Source organism: Haliotis rufescens, unplaced genomic scaffold, assembly GCF_023055435.1.
Source record: "Haliotis rufescens isolate VD_foot unplaced genomic scaffold, xgHalRufe1.0.p SCAF_53, whole genome shotgun sequence".
Taxonomy (NCBI): domain Eukaryota; kingdom Metazoa; phylum Mollusca; class Gastropoda; order Lepetellida; family Haliotidae; genus Haliotis; species Haliotis rufescens.
Window position 1 is genome coordinate 2,368,232 of NW_025964257.1, and position 19,043 is coordinate 2,387,274.

The 19,043-nt window shown below is 39.2% G+C and overlaps 2 protein-coding genes across 2 annotated transcripts; both read left to right on the forward strand.

The window, feature by feature from the left end:
* Nucleotides 1-3: 3 nt before the first annotated feature.
* Nucleotides 4-8,388, forward strand: LOC124125224 (nephrin-like; the record flags this gene model as incomplete). The annotated part of the gene is made up of 9 exons (XM_048385009.1): nt 4-34; nt 2,249-2,545; nt 2,751-3,047; nt 3,559-3,708; nt 4,106-4,124; nt 4,544-4,596; nt 4,681-4,776; nt 6,384-6,494; nt 7,913-8,388. Coding segments are annotated over 9 exons (1,077 nt in total), but the record flags the coding sequence as incomplete, so codon positions are not given.
* Nucleotides 8,389-15,106: 6,718 nt separating this feature from the next.
* Nucleotides 15,107-16,485, forward strand: LOC125374171. Its single transcript, XM_048385010.1, has 3 exons — nt 15,107-15,146; nt 15,462-15,800; nt 16,421-16,485. The coding sequence occupies exons 1-3, from the start codon at nt 15,107-15,109 to the stop codon at nt 16,483-16,485; spliced, it is 444 nt and encodes a 147-aa protein (XP_048240967.1).
* The last annotated feature ends 2,558 nt before the right edge of the window (nt 16,486-19,043 follow it).

The following is a 19,043-nucleotide window of genomic DNA, read 5'->3' on the forward strand; positions in this document are numbered from 1 at the left end:
TGGGTCAGCCAGAGGGTGGAGTTGCTAGTCAAATGTGAGTAATCACTCAGCAGATCCGGTGTACTCACTGTAGAGTTGTAATTATTGCCATTTACTAACTCTTGCAGGCTGTTATTGAAAACAAATGTATTGGCTGTGTTAGGCTTGTATATTGTGTTCCCTTTTGTCCAATGTTAATTCTGCCTTGCATAAAAAACAAATATCATTACTGGCATATTCAACTAAAAAGGTCAAACTCTCGTTTAAATGGATACAAAAATGCAAAAGAAGATAATCTTGGAACTAAGGGATTATGCTCCGCCCAGTTGTCGAGCAAAGAAGGTCTGATTCAAGTCATTCATAACTCACAATTTGTTTGGTCTTCTTACTGATATGTTATAATGCATACTATTCTAAGTACACAATGTATCTATTTGACACTGATACATCGTCTTTGTCTAAACGTGATATTCACGTGTTGCAACTATGACTACGATGGCTGGTCAAAAAGTTCTGAGCAGACTAAATTTCCTCTAAGAGCTAAACAAAGTGAACAAATCAATTGTTTAATTGAACACTGTTTGTGTTGTTCATTGCATGTGTGTCTGGTCTGTTGAGGCTGGTTGTATATGTGTGACAGCCAGTCGAACGTGATAGGGGTCCAAATTGACTCATCAAAGGGAAAGATCGAGTACCAAGCAGTCATCATGTTTTTTACCTGAAATTCATGACCACATGTTACAAGTGTATGGGGATAAGTGCGCTAGCTATACCACAGTTAAACATTAGGCAGCTATGTTTAAGGCTAACAAGATAACAAACCTTGATGATGACCCTTGGTCTACCTCAACGTACATGTACCTCTACTTACATCAATGAAGATTCAATCAAGGAGATAGGACGTATTACAACTGCTGAACTTGAGGCAGACTGAGGTCTGTGCCATGGATCCATTGAAACTATTATTCATGGATATTTACAAATGAATAAGTTCTGATTTAAAGGAAAGAGCAACTGACATTGCCAGAGAATATTTAGAGCTAACGTTGGAGGATTTCGTCAAATTCAAAAAGACATTACTAAGGGGTGATGACACTTGGGTCTACCACTATGGTCCCTAGTCAAAACGTCAATCCATCGAATGGCTCCATTCCACTTCTCCAGCACAAAAGAAATTCAAGATCAGTGAGGAAAGTTAGAACCACTGTATTCTGGGATGCAAAGGGTGTGATCTTTGTTTATTCCAAGTCAAAGGCGATTACAGGTGCCTAATATGCTGACTTGCTTCATTGCCTGTGAAACTCTGTCAAAAAAAGCGGAGAGGAATGCTGACTGCTGGAGTTCTACTACTTCATGACAATGCGTCTTCTAACACTTCTCCACTTGCAAAGGCTGCTGGGCGACAATCTGGGTTCGAAGAGCTTCCTCACCCTCAATATTCGCCAGACATTGCACCAGTTAATGCCACTTGTTTCCTAAACTGAAAGAACATCTTGGTGGAAAGTGCTATGACGACATCTATGACCTCAAAACTGCCGTGAATTATTTTTTCTGGGTGGCTTCAGAAAATGTCTTCCTGACTGGAATTGAAAACTTCACTATCGATATGAGAAGTGTATTGACAAGCAGGGAGATGATGTTGAAAAATAAAATTAAAAACACATTTACAATGGTTGGTTATGTTTGTCTGTCTTAAAACCTTTTGACCAGCCCTCGTATATAAGGAACTGTCTACATTTTCGTTTTGTTCCGTGTTAGATAGGAAGATAGCGATATCATCTAAGTATGAAACCAACGAAATTTAATATGTTATCCTAATTATGTTTGGATTGATTAATATCAGAATACATTTAAGGTATGAAAATACGAAATAAAACAAGCATGAATTGATCAAGAAATATATCATTAACCTGTCAATCATTATGTATTTGTGAACAAACAGATTGAAACATTGAAATATTGAACATATGAAAACTTATCCAAGGTCAGATCACATTAAGGGTTCAGCTACGTTTCAAATTCACAAAGTAGAACTCAAACTTATTCCTAATGACGTAATCCTATCAGCAGCACCCATAACTATTTTATGGGACTATACATCGGAAATGGTCATTGATCAAGTCAATTACAATTTCAGTGTTATAAGTCACATTCCCAACTTGCTGTTCTTTCACTCGTACAAGTGCGGACAGTTTATTATTCGTCATCGAATATATGTATAATCTTCAGCAAGTGTATTAATTGCCGCCTGTCTTGGTCATATAACCAGTTTCCCCACGACTTGATGAATCAGTTCCCCAGCAACTCAAATACGCCGCTAGACTGGGTGGTAACGTGAACGTGTCTGTGTCAGTCCTGGCCTACCCCCCGCCTTCATTCACTTGGAGTAGAACCAACAGCACCAGCCGGGACCTCACTGGTTCCTCCAGCCAGGTCTCAGACATCTCAGTCACTGCCAGGCTACACCTTACTAACCTCCAGCAGCGGGACTTTGGGGACTACAGCCTTACAGTGAGCAATCGTGTAGGCCGGTCGGTGGCATATACTGTCAGTCTAAAGGTCGAAGGTGAGCATCCAATTCTTATTCGTCCATTAAGTTTTCATATAATCCCTTATTAATAATTACTACGACTATAGCCTATTTTATCAATATACCATTTTATGTGTGTTCTGAAAGTACTAGTATGCCTTTTCACTTCATGATGTTCACTGTGAGTATCTTGATACAGAGTTTCTCAGAACAAACATATGATATAACGTTGTTTTAATAGGGCCTCCGAGGACACCTACACAGTTCAAATCTCTAGAAAATGTAACAACGTCTTCGGTGTGGTTGTCATGGCAACCTGGGTTCAATGGCGGACATCCCCAGTCTTTCATGCTTGAATATCTTCAGTTTGTTACAAGAACCTGGACCGCGTACAACACGTATGATGACACTGGCAAGGTGAAAGTGGTGGAAGTGACGGGCCTAACGTCAGGAGATATTCACCTTTTCCGTCTGCATAGTAGAAATGCCTTGTCTAACAGTTCATCTGTCGTCATTGTGGAAACTGTGACTGCTGGGGGTAATTATCACTGACGTGGGATCTCAAATTGTCATAATCAACAACATTACATGAAGAAAAATATGTATTGAAGCATCACATACCTATTTTTAGCATGCCTGTTTTTGTTGGGGTTTTTAACGGCTCACTAAACAATGCCACAGGCAATGTTATTTAAACACCATATCTATTTGTCTGTGTGTTTTTTAGCATGTTTATCTATTTGTTGTTTGTTGCATAGCACTGCCCTCAACAATATTTCACTTATATGGCTGTAACCTGTAAATAATCGACTCTGGATCAGAAACTGAGTGTTTGATATATAAGTAGAAGTAAGTATTGTGGTGCGTCAAAATTTCCTTGCTATGTGATATGTTGTCGTTGCAGTTTCATCGTAGAATATAAAAAGTTTAAAGTTGCAATAAGTTCAAAATGTGCTTACTTGGGTTGGAAAATGAATGTGGTAATGTTTACCGATTTACTGCAAACCAGTAAATACACGACAACCACTCGTTATACTTTGATAACGCAGATCCTACAGACCATCAGCAACTCGATGCTACTTGTACAGAAGACATAGTGGGGTCAACTGTAGGAACTCTGCTTGTCGCCTTGTTCATTGGAGGAATTGTTGTGATGGTCCTCTACAGAAAGGGTTTCAGGTTCGGACATGCCATGAAAGGTATATTGTGTATTCTCGGTAGTATTGTAAGTAGATTGATGCAGTAGTAAAATAATGTTTGCAGTCAGAATAACATTTTATATTGACACTGCATATAGTGACGAATAATGGTGATATGTATTGAAGTGGAATAATGTTACTTACTCAGCATATCTAGTGTGGTCTAATTGATACGTCATAAAGTCGACAACAAAATATATGCATCTATACGTCAGTCCTGAGATGTTAAATATATCCTATATATATATGTCTGCTTGTAAAAGAAACGTTTACTTCTGACGCCTCTTTGTCATTTTACTTTCCATAATCTCCCTGTGCAGCATGTTCACTATACATACGATATATTCGTCATGTGTTTACTATTCAATACAATGTAGACATTCTTCATCTTTTACAGGAACTGCATCACAAAAAAGGTATTCCGAATGAATACATATTGCATGGATTTATAGGGATTCTCTCCTTCGTGTCTTCTGATATCAGTTTCGATTAGTGCTGATCTGTTCAAGAAACACCATGCAGATATCTGTTTCACCCCCATATGTCGTTCTAAATTAATTAGTGATTGTGTACGTGCAAGGATCAATAAACTTTGCTTCCAAAAACACGACAGAGTCGCCAAAATAGGTCACCTTTTGACATAACTGACGACAGTAATAGCTGAAGTGGTGCATGCTTATCAAGTAATCACAATTGAGCAGCGATAAACTACAAATAGATAAATATAAATTGATGGAATAATGTTAATGATCCTATCTTAATATCTTAACCTAACTGAAATGATGTGTCCTTCATGTACATGTATTTTAATGAACTTACCTGTCAACGTTTGCAGCACCAGTCGAGCTGAAGTTACAGAAATGGACAACATTGGCTATTCTTCCTTGGGTACGTGGTCGATGATATTACTGCTAATGATCTCACACTTATATCACAGTCTCTCAGAACTGATAGAATCTGTATTTGTTTTAGATGCAGTCAACACTCCGGCTCAGTACACAAGTTTGGAGGAAAAGGCACAAGATAAACAAAATTACTCACAGCTGAAGATTTATGAGAACACGAAAGGTAAATGAGCCGTTAACATTTATAATAGTATTGAATGTCCAGTATTGCAGTATGTTACTGTCAGATTGGTACTGACAGCATTGTAAACATCGTACTACAACCAAATCCGAATTGAAACATGAAAATGAAAATATTACTTTCTGAAGAGTATGTATGTACACACATACTCTTCAGAAAAAAGGTAAAGAAGAAAGTAAGGAATACTCGGAAACAACTTACAGATTCCAAAATTGTAAGAGGTATCAGTTTTTAGTATTACTTGTATCATTATAATGAACGAATTGTGAACATATTACACACATGTATGACAGCCGATGCTATGACTGCCAACGAACGATCTAGAAGAACGATAGAGGTGAGATGGGAAATTTCAAAGTTGACGTTTTTGGATCAGTAGTGCGTAATACGGCCACAATTTGTCAAACATTCATTCACTCGACGAGGCATACTGCGTATGAATGTCCTTAGGGCGATTTTGGGGAGTCTGACCCACTCCTCATGCAGGACCTGACCAAGTTCAGCCAACGTGGTTGGCGGCCTTTAATGTTGACGCGCACATGTCCCTATAATGTCCCAGACGTTTTCAATGGGGGAAAGGTCTGGATTCATTGCTAGATGTTGTGTTGCTGAAGGTGAACACTGACGATTCGTGCGCGTCGAACACGGGAGTTGTCGTCCTGAAAGCACAAACGTCGACCCACACGCCTTGCAAACGGGACAACAAAGGGTGTCAGTATGGTGTCCAGATAGTACTGTGCAGTGACCCTTCCTTGCACAATGTGTGGTGGGGTTCGGTCAGTCAAAGTGATGCCACCCCCGACACCAGAACTGATCCACAGCCAAATTCCCCATGAGGTCTCATGTTGACATTATCTTGACGAAAACATGCCACATGACCAGCGACGATTACCCCAGTTTCGACATTGTGTACACCATTGACATCTGTTGGCAATATGACGATTTGTAAGGGGCGGCACAACACGTGGCCGCCGAGCATGGAGCATGGAGCATCTGTACGAGCATCTAATCGTCTGACCCGTAACTCGTCGCTAGAAGCCTGGTGAAAGTTTGCACCAATCTAATTTGCCGTTTGAGGTCGATTTTGTACTCTTGTCGTTGACCAGGGACTCCCTAAAGGGGTCGATCGTGAACATTTTCGGTGTGTTAATATCTGTCCCATTGTCTACTAATCACAGACTGTGAAACATTAAACATATTGCCCGCTGCACTTTGACTTCTGCCAGTTTCCAGCATGCCAATAGCCCGTGGACGCTCCGTGTGTTGCAGATGCCTCGTCGCTATATCATACCCAAACAATGAATGAAATCAAGTTAATCACAACTGTAAGATAAGCAGAATCAATCAGATTGACAGACGTAATGAAAGTGTCACAAGCAGGAATGACAAGCTACGCACGTGTGTGGGACTACTGCCTGCGGCACCTGCAGACTATCTGATGTGTTTGGGAACAATATTTTAAAGACATGAACGGTCTTGCATAGGTCTTTGTTATAGAACTTACAATTGAGATTTAAATTTCATTATCCCCTACGTTTTAAAAGAATATGTATATATATATTTCATATAAACAATCATATATCTCCCAGAAGATGCTCCAGCAGATACGAGTACCTATGAAGGCATGGCAGAGACTCCCCCTGTGACCTATGAATCCATCAACGCATCTCCGGACCAGGACAGTGGCGGTCAACCACGTGGTAATTAATCTTTGAATCTCGTAGCACTGTGACTATCTTTAATCTTACATCATTCTCAAACTCTGTGCTTGTATGTTGTACAATCTATTCAAAGGGGCGGTGGTGTTGTCAAGTGGTTAAAGCGTGCGCTCGTCACGTCGAAGGCTCGGGTTCGATTCCCCACATGGTGATAATGTGTGAAGTCCGTTTAAGGTGTTCCCCGCCGTGATATTGCTGAATAATGCTAAAAGTGGCGTAAAACCATACTCACTCACTCACTCACTCATTGTATACTAGTTTGAGTTGATATCCTCCCTGTTCCAATCAAAAATAGTGATGCATGCTATGTTATTTCGTTATATTACACTGGTAAATGCTACTTATCGTTGTCTACAGTTGTTTATGCTGAATTGATTAGCAGTCTGGGAGTGTATTATTATTGACTTAATCATTGATAAGTATTGCACGTGATACAGTCAGAATCGTATAATGGATTATAGCAGAGATTTGTCATGAATATGAAAGGGGTTTTGTTGCTTTTATTCCAAATTTTGTTGGCGTTTACGAAGGTATAATATAAAAGCTGATAAGCACAAAGTGTAAATTGTCTCAGTGGATGTATGCACAGTATAGGTATCTCATTTGTGTAAGGTGTGCACAACGGTTCTTACACCTCAATAAACGCACACAATTATAATTTGTACCATGAATGTGAATTACTCGATTCTGATCGGTCAATCACGGTATCAATTTATTATAGCGAGTGAGTGAGTATGGTTTTACGCCAATTTAGCAATGTTCCATCAATATCACGGCGGGGGACACCAGAAATGGGCTTCACACATTGTACCCATGTCAAGAATTGAACCAGGGTCTTCAGCGTGATGAGCGAACACTTCAACAACCAGACTACCCGACCGCCCCACAAATGACTATAATCACCTTTCAATTGAAACAGCTGATTTGACGGTAGCACCCTGGAAGCTATTATTAATAGAAAAGTTTCACCAAAGTGGTAAACGTCTGAGACCTGCATCGCCTCTGGCTTTCCTCCCACATCAAGTTTACACGCCCTTATATAACTGGGATACTGATAAAGGGGTGTTAAACCCAACTCACTCACTCACTCAATCACTCACTTACTCACACTAGTGACGAGCAGGGTTTTCTTTAGAGGAACAATGTGTACAATGCGAGTGACATATTACGATATAAAATGAATATGTTTGTACAAATATAGCACCATATTTTGTTTAAGTGATATCATCGGGGTTTCCATAATTCAGATCGACAACTCACTCAAACCATTGGATGCAACCAGTGCCGTTTCATTCAATATCATTGCTACGAACAAAGCGTTTAATATTGTCATGGTTACACATTATGTATATCTCCTGATTACCTACCTGCGTTTTACAATGTTTTCTGTTCTTTTTCAGATGCTGACTATGGAAATATCTGAAGAGGCAACAATCCATGCTATGGCATCATCTTTTCAGTAAAGGATTATTGAACACTTGATGTGGTGCTTTGCTTGGATATATACACTCATTCATACTTGTTGACTTTATCCAGAACAGAGAAACCATTCACATTTGTGTAGCTGTTGGTTCACCCACGAAAGAGAGGGATACTCAAAGCATGTTGGCTTTTGATCATGTCTGTTTACATTTAGCATTCCTCTTTCATTGTAAAATTCAGATTACGTGAAAAGTACATGTTTACAGGATAATGTAATACAAGTCTAACTTTATATATTAGATTGATATAAAAATAGGTCAATAAAACTGTCGATCGGTTTACAGACTACGGAGTCCACATATATATATACACCTGATTTTTTTTCGCTTTGCTTTATGCTGATGATACAGCATTATTAGCGTCCACTGATGATGCAGAAAGAACAATTTAGAACAATTTAGATATGTTCAGTGAATACTGTCATCAATGGAAACGTGTCCGCCATATCAGTAAACAATAGATCATTGTAAACCCTAGATTATGCTATGTTCATAGCATTAAGTGAATAAAGTTATGTTCTGTTGTTAATCAGATTCTCAAGTTACAAGTTGTATTTTATCCTCTATCAACATTAAAAAGAATGTTGACCCCTTTAACAAATCACTATCTAGATGTATAAGCCTTCAAGTTGATTGCCCGCTGCAAGGGATTACACAGATAAGTTAATTGCCCAATCCAGGGGAATGAGCAACACTCATTGGTAATAACTGGGCCTTGGCAGAGGGTCGACCATTCTCAGGGATAACGCAAAATGTTGACTATTGTGGTTATGAACACGAGATTGATGCCTATAAATATATATTGTCAGTAAAGATTTACTTTCTGAATATGAATATCACCTGACAAGTAAATCAGTGTTGTAGGAAGTGAAATGAGGTATACAGAAAAGGAGTTGGGAGAAGCATGATAGACGATATCTGCACTAATCAATATGTCAAACATGATATAAAATAAATGACATTGTTACTCTTTCATTACATCTCAATCCAACCTATCAAAATAGGTTCCCTCACTTTAATGAGACCTCCTGTCACACGTCTTATTGTCCAACAATGGACATTTGGAATCACTACGACACCTATTGTTGGCAATGGATATCGACAAGTCCCGGGAATGTCGTTTTGTATGCATTTATTTACGGTTGAGCAATTATAAAAAGAGAGGAGATGAACGAAATCTAAGAAATCCTTGATAGAATGATATGTTGTTTTTTTCTATTCACGTTTTGTTAAAGGAAATATTTATATATTTATGAAGATGATTGGCCACATGACGTATTTACATATTTCTAAAAGAATTAGGATTGACATCAAAATATGTAATGGAACACATCAGCAATGGCTTGGGTGTCGCAAAGTTTACAGGTTCTCATGGGTTGCTAATAACAACAACTAAAATAATACTAGTAATAATCATCATGACAATAATAACAATATCAATTTGATTAGCAAAGAGGAAGGGTATCATTCTTTACCTCCTTAGCACAAATCCCCCAAACCCTTTACTCACAATCTTTTCTTGGATGGGCTTGAACTTATTGCCAAAGGAGGATCCCCACTGAAAAAAAAATGATTCTTCCTATCCTATTTCTAATGATATTGCAAAGTCCATTGGACTCGACAACGGCAACATCTTAATCTGAAACTTAGGGATGCAGGTAATGGACAAACAAAATGTCCATATCAAGGAAAAACATGAAAGCATATCTGTGTCTATTTGTATACATTATATACTTAAACTATATATGTGACTGCTATTTCCTAGCTTTGTAAGAAGTTTATCTATATGAAGTGAGATAGCCATTTTGAGTGTTCATACTTTACCTTTGAGATAAATGTATGTTAACACAGAAGTCAGGTAACTGTTCTCTTTAGTTGCAAGTGGTCATGTGATGTAACATGTTCCAATTCTCTAAAGATATATATGGTGTGTACTTTCTGCATTTGAACTACTTGCAATATTTATAAAAGTGTATGTGTGCAATGTGTGCAATGTGTATATAAGTGTGACCTTGCAGCTTGAACAACAGCTCTCTTGCAGTTTGGGAAGTCGAATAAGATGAATCCGTTGTGATGATGGTATTCACTGGCATTGACGACAGTAATAACCAGTTAGGAAAATGCATGTCATCAATTGTACAAGTAAAGCCTGGTAACTACTTTAGGTGAGTCATGTTTATCAGAAAGCGCGTCACAGAGCTACGGTTGAAATGAATGTAATTGCGGAACTGTATCCCTTTCCTCTTAGGCGGCCTGCCAGATTGCATGAAAGAACCTGAGCTTGAAATATGCGAGGACACAATGTTACTAGTCTGTCATGTTAAAAAGTGTCAGCATTTGTTCATATAAGACATGTAACTACTTTGTTTAGTGTTCATCTATATTCAATTATTCATGTATCTATCTTTTATAATGTGTCTTCAATACTGGAGGAAATAAAGACAGTCTATCTATTTATCATTCAGCCATTTTCTTTCGATCTAGTGAGACCGCCTCTGTGGTCTAGTGGTAGAGCGTCCGCCCGGAGAGCGGAACGTCCGGGGTTTGATCCCCGCCCGTGTCATACTAAAATATGTTAAAATATGGTATTTGTTGTTACCCTGCCTGGCGTTCGGCATTAAGGGGCTAAAACAAGGGCTGGTCGGCTCAGAGTCAGTATACTGTGTCTGAGTGGGGTATTCATGTTAAACTTCGGCATGGTATCTCATTTGGCTAGCATTATCAATCGGCATAAGCCCGAACTAGTACAAGCAGCCACACACACATGCACATAAGTGCAATAATCTTGGTTATGACATTAAACCACATTTCAGATCCAGTTAGGATTTATATGTTTGTTTCAAATGTTAGCATGTACCTGTGATATGAATGTTGTCTACACTTACTCGGTGCACTAGGGTAATGTAAGGTCGCATCGGGTTTCAGGTTTGAATTGATGCTAGCGTCGCAGACAGCAGGCAAGATACCAGGATGGTCAAACGGATTGTTTGAATGTTTAAGAGCGATAACTCTTCGGACTTTGTAGAATGTGTTTGTGTTCAAGTCGCCGTAAAATTTGCAACTAGTAGCTAATGCAAGGGAGTGTTTCCTACATGTAACGGTGAAGAGAAATACGCCCTTTATCCACAGTAGTAACAATATGCATTTGATAATGACCTGTGATATAAACTAATTCATTACACCTTGCTTAATTTAAAGATTTTAATAAACGCTTCCCGAGTTGACGAAATACACAATGGGACACGTTATCACTGACCTACGATATCAAGACTATGTCAGATGTACACTCTCATATTCTATACACTATTGCAGTTCTCAATCGTAAACTCGCAAATTAACGGTATGCTATTAAACGTTGTGTTACGTTTAGAAGGTATACGTCATTTCAATTTGTTCTTTGTGTTCCGTCGGTATTTTCAACCGTTGACAAAGTACAAGTGCCTACGAAGAAATGACATCAGAGCATCTCCATACCGAGAAGAACAGTAGCTTGCAACTTCAAGGACACACAGACACGGCTTAATGTTGTGGATAACTTATTGTAATAATTGTAATACTAATTAATCATCGTTTGTAATAAATAGAATATCAAACTCGTTCCATGTTGGGGACAGGTTCAATAAATATGTTACTTGAGACGACAGAGGCTTAATATGGGATGGGAAGCTCGTTTATTATCATATAATACTTACCTGTGTGGACACATTTAAGTTCAGTCATAACAAATCAAATGTAATAAAATAATCTTAATGTAAGTTATCAAGATGTATGTTCATTGCCTGTATGTATCTAGTTTCCCTTGCTGAGGGTCTGATTCACACGAGACATATATAATGATTCACTCTTTCACACTCAGTTCATGTTTGTAAAATGAAAGTAATGCACTATAAATACCCAGTACTGGTATCACTAACGTCACCTAAAGATGTCAGCAGTCAGTATTCAAACTATCCAACTTTATAACAATAAGTATGTATATTTTATAACTTACTGTCTATTCGTGTTACCCTGACATCGATTGCACCAGTGTATTAACTACAACACCAAATTCAATCTGAAGAGTAATATTGGGATAATTACTTGCTATGGTTTGGTATGGTAATATGATAAATGATATTATACCTTATAAAAGGGTTTAAGCACGTTTTTGGAACGTTGATCTGTTAGTACAGATCATACTTTATATATAAGACAAAATACCTATTCCCTTAATTTGGAAAAGGCAGCGAAATTTCATCTAGTTCTCTGACGCAATACAGTGCTATGACGTTGGACAATGAGGTTACAACGTCAGTTTTGAAAGAATGTTACAGCTCAATAGAAGTCCATAACGATATTTCCAAGTATTCAACAAAAATAATGCGTATCCTGCACCACTGGTGGCACCCGAAGTGAAGGGATTTATGAATTTGTCGTTTCGTGTATAACACCTTATTTGATGTTAAGTTCTGCTGCATCTTTCGGCATTAAGGATCCCAAGAACGATTACGATCTTCGTTTCCAATACGGACGAATCTTCAGCGTGATAAAGGAACGCATAAACGTCCGGGTCGCAAAATCATTTTTAACAATAATATGCTTGTGTCGTATGTTTTCGTTTAAAGGATGGTTTATAATTCTTGTAACAGTGAAATATTATCAAGCTATCGGTTAATGTAAACATGGTATGAATAGTGTTCAGTAGATGGGTGTTGTCAAAGGAAACAGACTATTGCTTCTAATAATTGGACTCTGATATATTCAATTCTTTTGAATATCATGTCGACAGTGTTTATTCGCATATTGTAAGCCAAGGTCGGTAACACGGAACCACACAGATAGCCTTTTGTATTGGTCTCGTATATTCACAGATAAGGCCTTGTGGAGACTATTCAGTTTATCGAAGGGACTTCTGGTGATTTGTGTACAATCTAATCACACACAGAGGGGTAAACTGTCAGAGTTGTCATGGCATTCGTTGGACTGCCTACCAAGGGGCACAGTATGGTGGCAGGTTCTTGCCATCTGTTTAACGGAGATGAATACTCATCATTGACTTGTCAGGTTTACAATGAAATGATGTATGAGAGGACAACAGGGTGGCATTGCATTGAGGCTCAACGCGACTGATCCACAGCATGAAATGCCATCGACCAACAAGGCGACCAGATAAAACTACGTTCGGATATGTGGGATGAGTGGGATATTCAAGTTAAACAGCGGCATTGCAATTGGTCAAAGTCAGCCTCATCCAAACACTGGTGCCTTCTACTTTAGCACCTTAAGTTTGGTTGGTTGGTTTTAGATAAGTATATTTTTAATGTTTACGAGCTCGGTTTTCCCCAAACCCAACAGGTGTTCAATTTTTATTAAGAATAAACTCACTCACTCACTCACTCACTCACTCACTCACTCACTCACTCACTCACTCACTCACTCACTCACTCACTCACTCACTCACTCACTCACTCACTCACAGATTGACGCAGCTATATTTAGATACGCTTGAACGAGTTTGTAGCGAGTGCAATGGACATTACTTCCGTGTTGAGCTATCCGGCCAGACACCATGACTGCCGCGACGATATCTAATTGACAACTTGAAGTCTCTGCTGGTATGTGTATCGATATATATTTTACCTTTTCACATGACATAAGATTTGTCAATGTTTACTTGAATCACTATGTTGAGCATGCAAACTGGACGCTTCTTCTGTATGAACTAATGTATTGAATAAGTCACCCGCAATATCTCACTGTACTCGAGTACTTTGACACGGCCTCTGAGTGTACATATATATGTGTCGCCTGTGTATGAGATATTTATACTTGAAGGGTATAACACATATCTTTACAGGAAATATCTAGTTGGTAAAATTCGATTCTCCTTTGGGGTCTTTGTTGTCTATACAGAGTGGTGTCCCTTAGTCCTGAATACGACAGTCGCACATACACGTTTGCACGGGAATCTTAGTGTGTAAATATATACATGTACTTATGATGTGAACGCAGAAAATGCAAATGTACATGGGCTATGACTCTTGATATTCATTGTATTATTAGTTATTGATACATTGTACATACAAATATTGAAGCAGGGGAAATATTGTCTATAGCTACCTTATGTTTTTGTCAAGGCGAAATTATTCAGTTTTGGGTTTTTCTTTCGCGGCGGAAAATGATAAAGTTATTGACAAAGATATTCAACACTATCCTTGATCATACGGATGTTTGTATACCAGTCTTTGTTCCACAACTGATATTTACACATTATCAGGTTGACTGTATTTCTCTCAGTCATGGGTCTGCCTTTTGGGCTGAGGTGTTACTATTGTTTTTTCTCAGCACCATGTCCTTGCTCTTAGAGCGGGCTTCAGCTGTGATACAACCAAAAAACTGTTCAAACCAGATAAATCTATATAAAAATGTCATGAGAACACAAAACATGCGTAGATATGGCAATGATGACAACATTGATGCTTATTTTAGTCGGGTAAACAAGGTGACCAACAATTATACTATCTTGTACGTGCATGTGTGCTTGTGTGCGCCTGTGCGCCTGTGTGTCTGTGTGTGTGAGTGAGTGTGTGGGTGTGCGTGTGTGTGTGTTTGTGTGTATGAATAGCAGCTTTTTGTGTGAAACATATTTTTATTTTCCATAACAAAAGTACAATTTAACACCAAAATCACACTTACGACATAAAACAGCTGGTAAGTAGACGTGTCATTCTACACCCATACAGGTGAGGATGTGGGCTTATAATAGGGTTATTGGAAAAATATAGCGAAGTGCATGTACGTGCGCGTGTGTGTATGAAAAGCAGCGTTCTGTGTGAAATATGCATTTATTTTCATGAGAAAATAACAGTTTATCACTACTATCACACACACTATGTGCGCGTCTTTGGATGCAATAATCCGAACTAATGCCGGTTTAATTGTTCTACCCCACTGAGGTGCCATGCCGCAGTTTAAGATGACTATTCTACACAGACACAGTATACTGTCCGACAAGTCCTTGTTTTATCCCCTTAATGCAGAGCATAGTTTATGGACACTCAGGACAGTCTCTAAATAAATGACAAACAATTAATCTTAATTCCAGATCTCGGCGAGGTGCCAGACAACAGCATAATGAAGATAGCTCCTGCTGCTCTGCTTTATGTCATTGCAGGTGCGTCATGTGCAGTGATTGTATATGTTTACTTATTAACTTGTTCTTCTGTGCGACATGGGTACAATGTGTGAAGCCCATTTCTGGTGTCCCCCGCCGTGATATTGCTGAAATATTGCTAAAAGCGGGTAAAACCATACTCACTCACTAACTATTCTTCTGTGTAGTGATGATTGACGATTTAGCAGTATTTACATCAGATAAGAGAAGATCTTGTTTATGCATCACAAAAGGTCAAACAGACAGAACATGACTCCACTTGGTGTAATGTACGGTCATACCACATGCTACATGCTACATATCTTCTTCCTGCAGGTGTTGTATCAGGTGCCCCCAGTGCCAGTCCAGTGTTGTCTGCAGTGTCTGACACAGCCAGGTTCAGCTGGGAGATTCCACAGGGAGGGCTGGGGCCAGACAGTAGTTTCTACACTGTCACTCCTGCTGGTGTCACTGTGTTCATAGTGTTTAGTGATGGGACGTTCATCCCACTCCCCAGCTACAGAGACAGACTTGTGTACCAGGGGAACACAACGCCCAGGAATGTCACCTTCACCCTCAGCAACATCCAGACATCTGATGCAGGGACATACACGTGTGGGAATGGAGGGACTACTATCGTGATACAGAACTGTGGACAGAAACTTGTTGTTCTTGGTGAGTGGCTATTTAACCAGTTGCTGTTTGGTGTGCGATGAAAATAGATTAGCCCTCTGAATATTCAGAAACATATTCAGAGGAAAGATAAAATGCATGTATAATCTTGACTACATGTATGTGTTTGATCACACCTGTCTAACAATGTAACATGATCAAAATCGTTGAAAAATATTTTTAGACTTCCTTCTGCTAACAAGGACTATCTGTCAATCTAACCGATTATCAAATTCATATTTTTCAAACTTTACTCATCCATTATTCCTGGAATTCTATATACGTACATAGGTATGTAAATCCATGAAAACATATCACTAACTTATGTTTGCTTCCATCAGTAATAAAAAATCTAAATGACAGTGAGGTACTACTCAGGGATACAGTTGATGTATGTTTGTATTTAACTTGCCGTGAATCTACGTCAAACTATCTTGTCTAGATATTGGTGGATCACAATACATTGTTCATCTCAGATCAGCAAGATAAGAACTCGTTTACGCTGAACACTACGGTACCACACAAACAATGTTTTAGGGCATTGAAATCCTTATTTTAATAAAAATACATCCACTAGAACATTTGTAAACTTAAACAACATTTCATCATGTACTTTTCGACAGGGCGTGTCCTGATCATGAGACGAGACGTCACAACATCAGATCTCGAACACAAACTCGCCAATTGATGAAAACAAACTGAGTGTAGTGAGTGAGTGAACACTATTGATGTGGGATGACATCTTTCCCACTTTTGTGAAATCCACGAGGACATGTGTGCTGCCATCAAACAGAGAATCATAAACAGGGTGAATCGTGGATTCGAACCCACGATCATCTCTTCTAGCACGCCTGGATGGCGTCAGCCTGAAAGAGAATTGTGTTCCTGGTATCTAATGAGTCTCATTGTGTATGACCCTGACAGAGAATTGTGTTCCTGGTATCTAATGAGTCTCATTGTGTATGACCCTGACAGAGAATTGTGTTCCTGGTATCTAATGAGTCTCATTGTGTATGACCCTGACAGAGAATTGTGTCCCTTGTATCTAATGAGTCTCATTGTGTATGACCCTGACAGAGAATTGTGTCCCTGGTATATAATGAGTCTCATTGTGTATGACCCTGACAGAGAAATGTGTCCCTTGTATCTAATGAGTCTCATTGTGTATGACCCTGACAGAGAATTGTGTCCCTGGTATCTAATGAGTCTCATTGTGTATGACCCTGACAGAGAAATGTGTCCCTGGTATCTAATGAGTCTCATTGTGTATGACCCTGACAGAGAATTGTGTCCCTTGTATCTAATGAGTCTCATTGTGTATGACCCTGACAGAGAAATGTGTCCCTTGTATCTAATGAGTCTCATTGTGTATGACCCTGACAGAGAAATGTGTCCCTGGTATCTAATGAGTCACATTGTGTATGACCCTGACAGAGAATTGTATCCCTTGTATCTAATGAGTCTCATTGTGTATGACCCTGACAGAGAATTGTGTCCCTTGTATCTAATGAGTCTCATTGTGTATGACCCTGACAGAGAATTGTGTCCCTGGTATCTAATGAGTCTCATTGTGTATGACCCTGACAGAGAAATGTGTCCATGGTATCTAATGAGTCTCATTGTGTATGACCCTGACAGAGAAATGTGTCCCTGGTATCTAATGAGTCTCATTGTGTATGACCCTGACAGAGAATTGTGTCCCTTGTATCTAATGAGTCTCATTGTGTATGACCCTGACAGAGAATTGTGTCCCTGGTATATAATGAGTCTCATTGTGTATGACCCTGACAGAGAAATGTGTCCCTGGTATCTAATGAGTCTCATTGTGTATGACCCTGACAGAGAATTGTGTCCCTTGTATCTAATGAGTCTCATTGTGTATGACCCTGACAGAGAAATGTGTCCATGGTATCTAATGAGTCTCATTGTGTATGACCCTGACAGAGAATTGTGTCCCTGGTATCTAATGAGTCTCATTGTGTATGACCCTGACAGAGAATTGTGTCCCTGGTATCTAATGAGTCTCATTGTGTATGACCCTGACAGAGAATTGTGTCCCTTGTATCTAATGAGTCTCATTGTGTATGACCCTGACAGAGAATTGTGTCCCTGGTATATAATGAGTCTCATTGTGTATGACCCTGACAGAGAACTGTGTCCCTGGTATCTAATGAGTCTCATTGTGTATGACCCTGACAGAGAAATGTGTCCCTGGTATCTAATGAGTCTCATTGTGTATGACCCTGACAGAGAATTGTGTCCCTGGTATCTAATGAGTCTCATTGTGTATGACCCTGACAGAGAATCGTGTCCCTGGTATCTAATGAGTCTCATTGTGTATGACCCTGACAGAGAATTGTGTCCCTGGTATATAATGAGTCTCATTGTGTATGACCCTGACAGAGAAATGTGTCCCTGGTATATAATGAGTCTCATTGTGTATGACCCTGACAGAGAATTGTGTCCCTGGTATATAATGAGTCTCATTGTGTATGACCCTGACAGAGAATTGTGTCCCTGGTATCTAATGAGTCTCATTGTGTATGACCCTGACAGAGAATTGTGTCCCTGGTATATAATGAGTCTCATTGTGTATGACCCTGACAGAGAAATGTGTCCCTGGTATATAATGAGTCTCATTGTGTATGACCCTGACAGAGAAATGTGTCCCTGGTATCTAATGAGTCTCATTGTGTATGACCCTGACAGAGAATTGTGTCCCTGGTATCTAATGAGTCTCATTGTGTATGACCCTGACAGAGAAATGTGTCCCTTGTGTCTAATGAGTCTCATTGTGTATGACCCTGACAGAGAAATGTGTCCCTGGTATCTAATGAGTCTCATTGTGTATGACCCTGACAGAGAATTGTGTTCCTTGTATCTAATGAGTCTCATTGTGTATGACCCTGACAGAGAAATGTGTCCCTTGTATCTAATGAGTCTCATTGTGTATGACCCTGACAGAGAATTGTGTTCCTTGTATCTAATGAGTCTCATTGCGTATGACCCTGACAGAGAAATGTGTCCCTGGTATCTAATGAGTCTCATTGTGTATGACCCTGACAGAGAATTGTGTCCCTTGTATCTAATGAGTCTCATTGTGTATGACCCTGACAGAGAATTGTGTCCCTTGTATCTAATGAGTCTCATTTTGTATGACCCTGACAGAGAAATGTGTCCCTGGTATCTAATGAGTCTCATTGTGTATGACCCTGACAGAGAATTGTGTCCCTTGTATCTAATGAG

What these genes read in the sequence shown, in the direction of transcription:
- LOC125374171 (XM_048385010.1), top strand. Translation starts at nt 15,107, where the DNA reads ATGAAGATAGCTCCTGCTGCTCTGCTTTATGTCATTGCAG. An exon ending in TCTGCTTTATGTCATTGCAG is followed by an intron (nt 15,147 to 15,461) that starts GTGCGTCATGTG and finishes TTCTTCCTGCAG; the next exon opens with GTGTTGTATCAGGTGCCCCC. An exon ending in ACAGAAACTTGTTGTTCTTG is followed by an intron (nt 15,801 to 16,420) that starts GTGAGTGGCTAT and finishes ACTTTTCGACAG; the next exon opens with GGCGTGTCCTGATCATGAGA.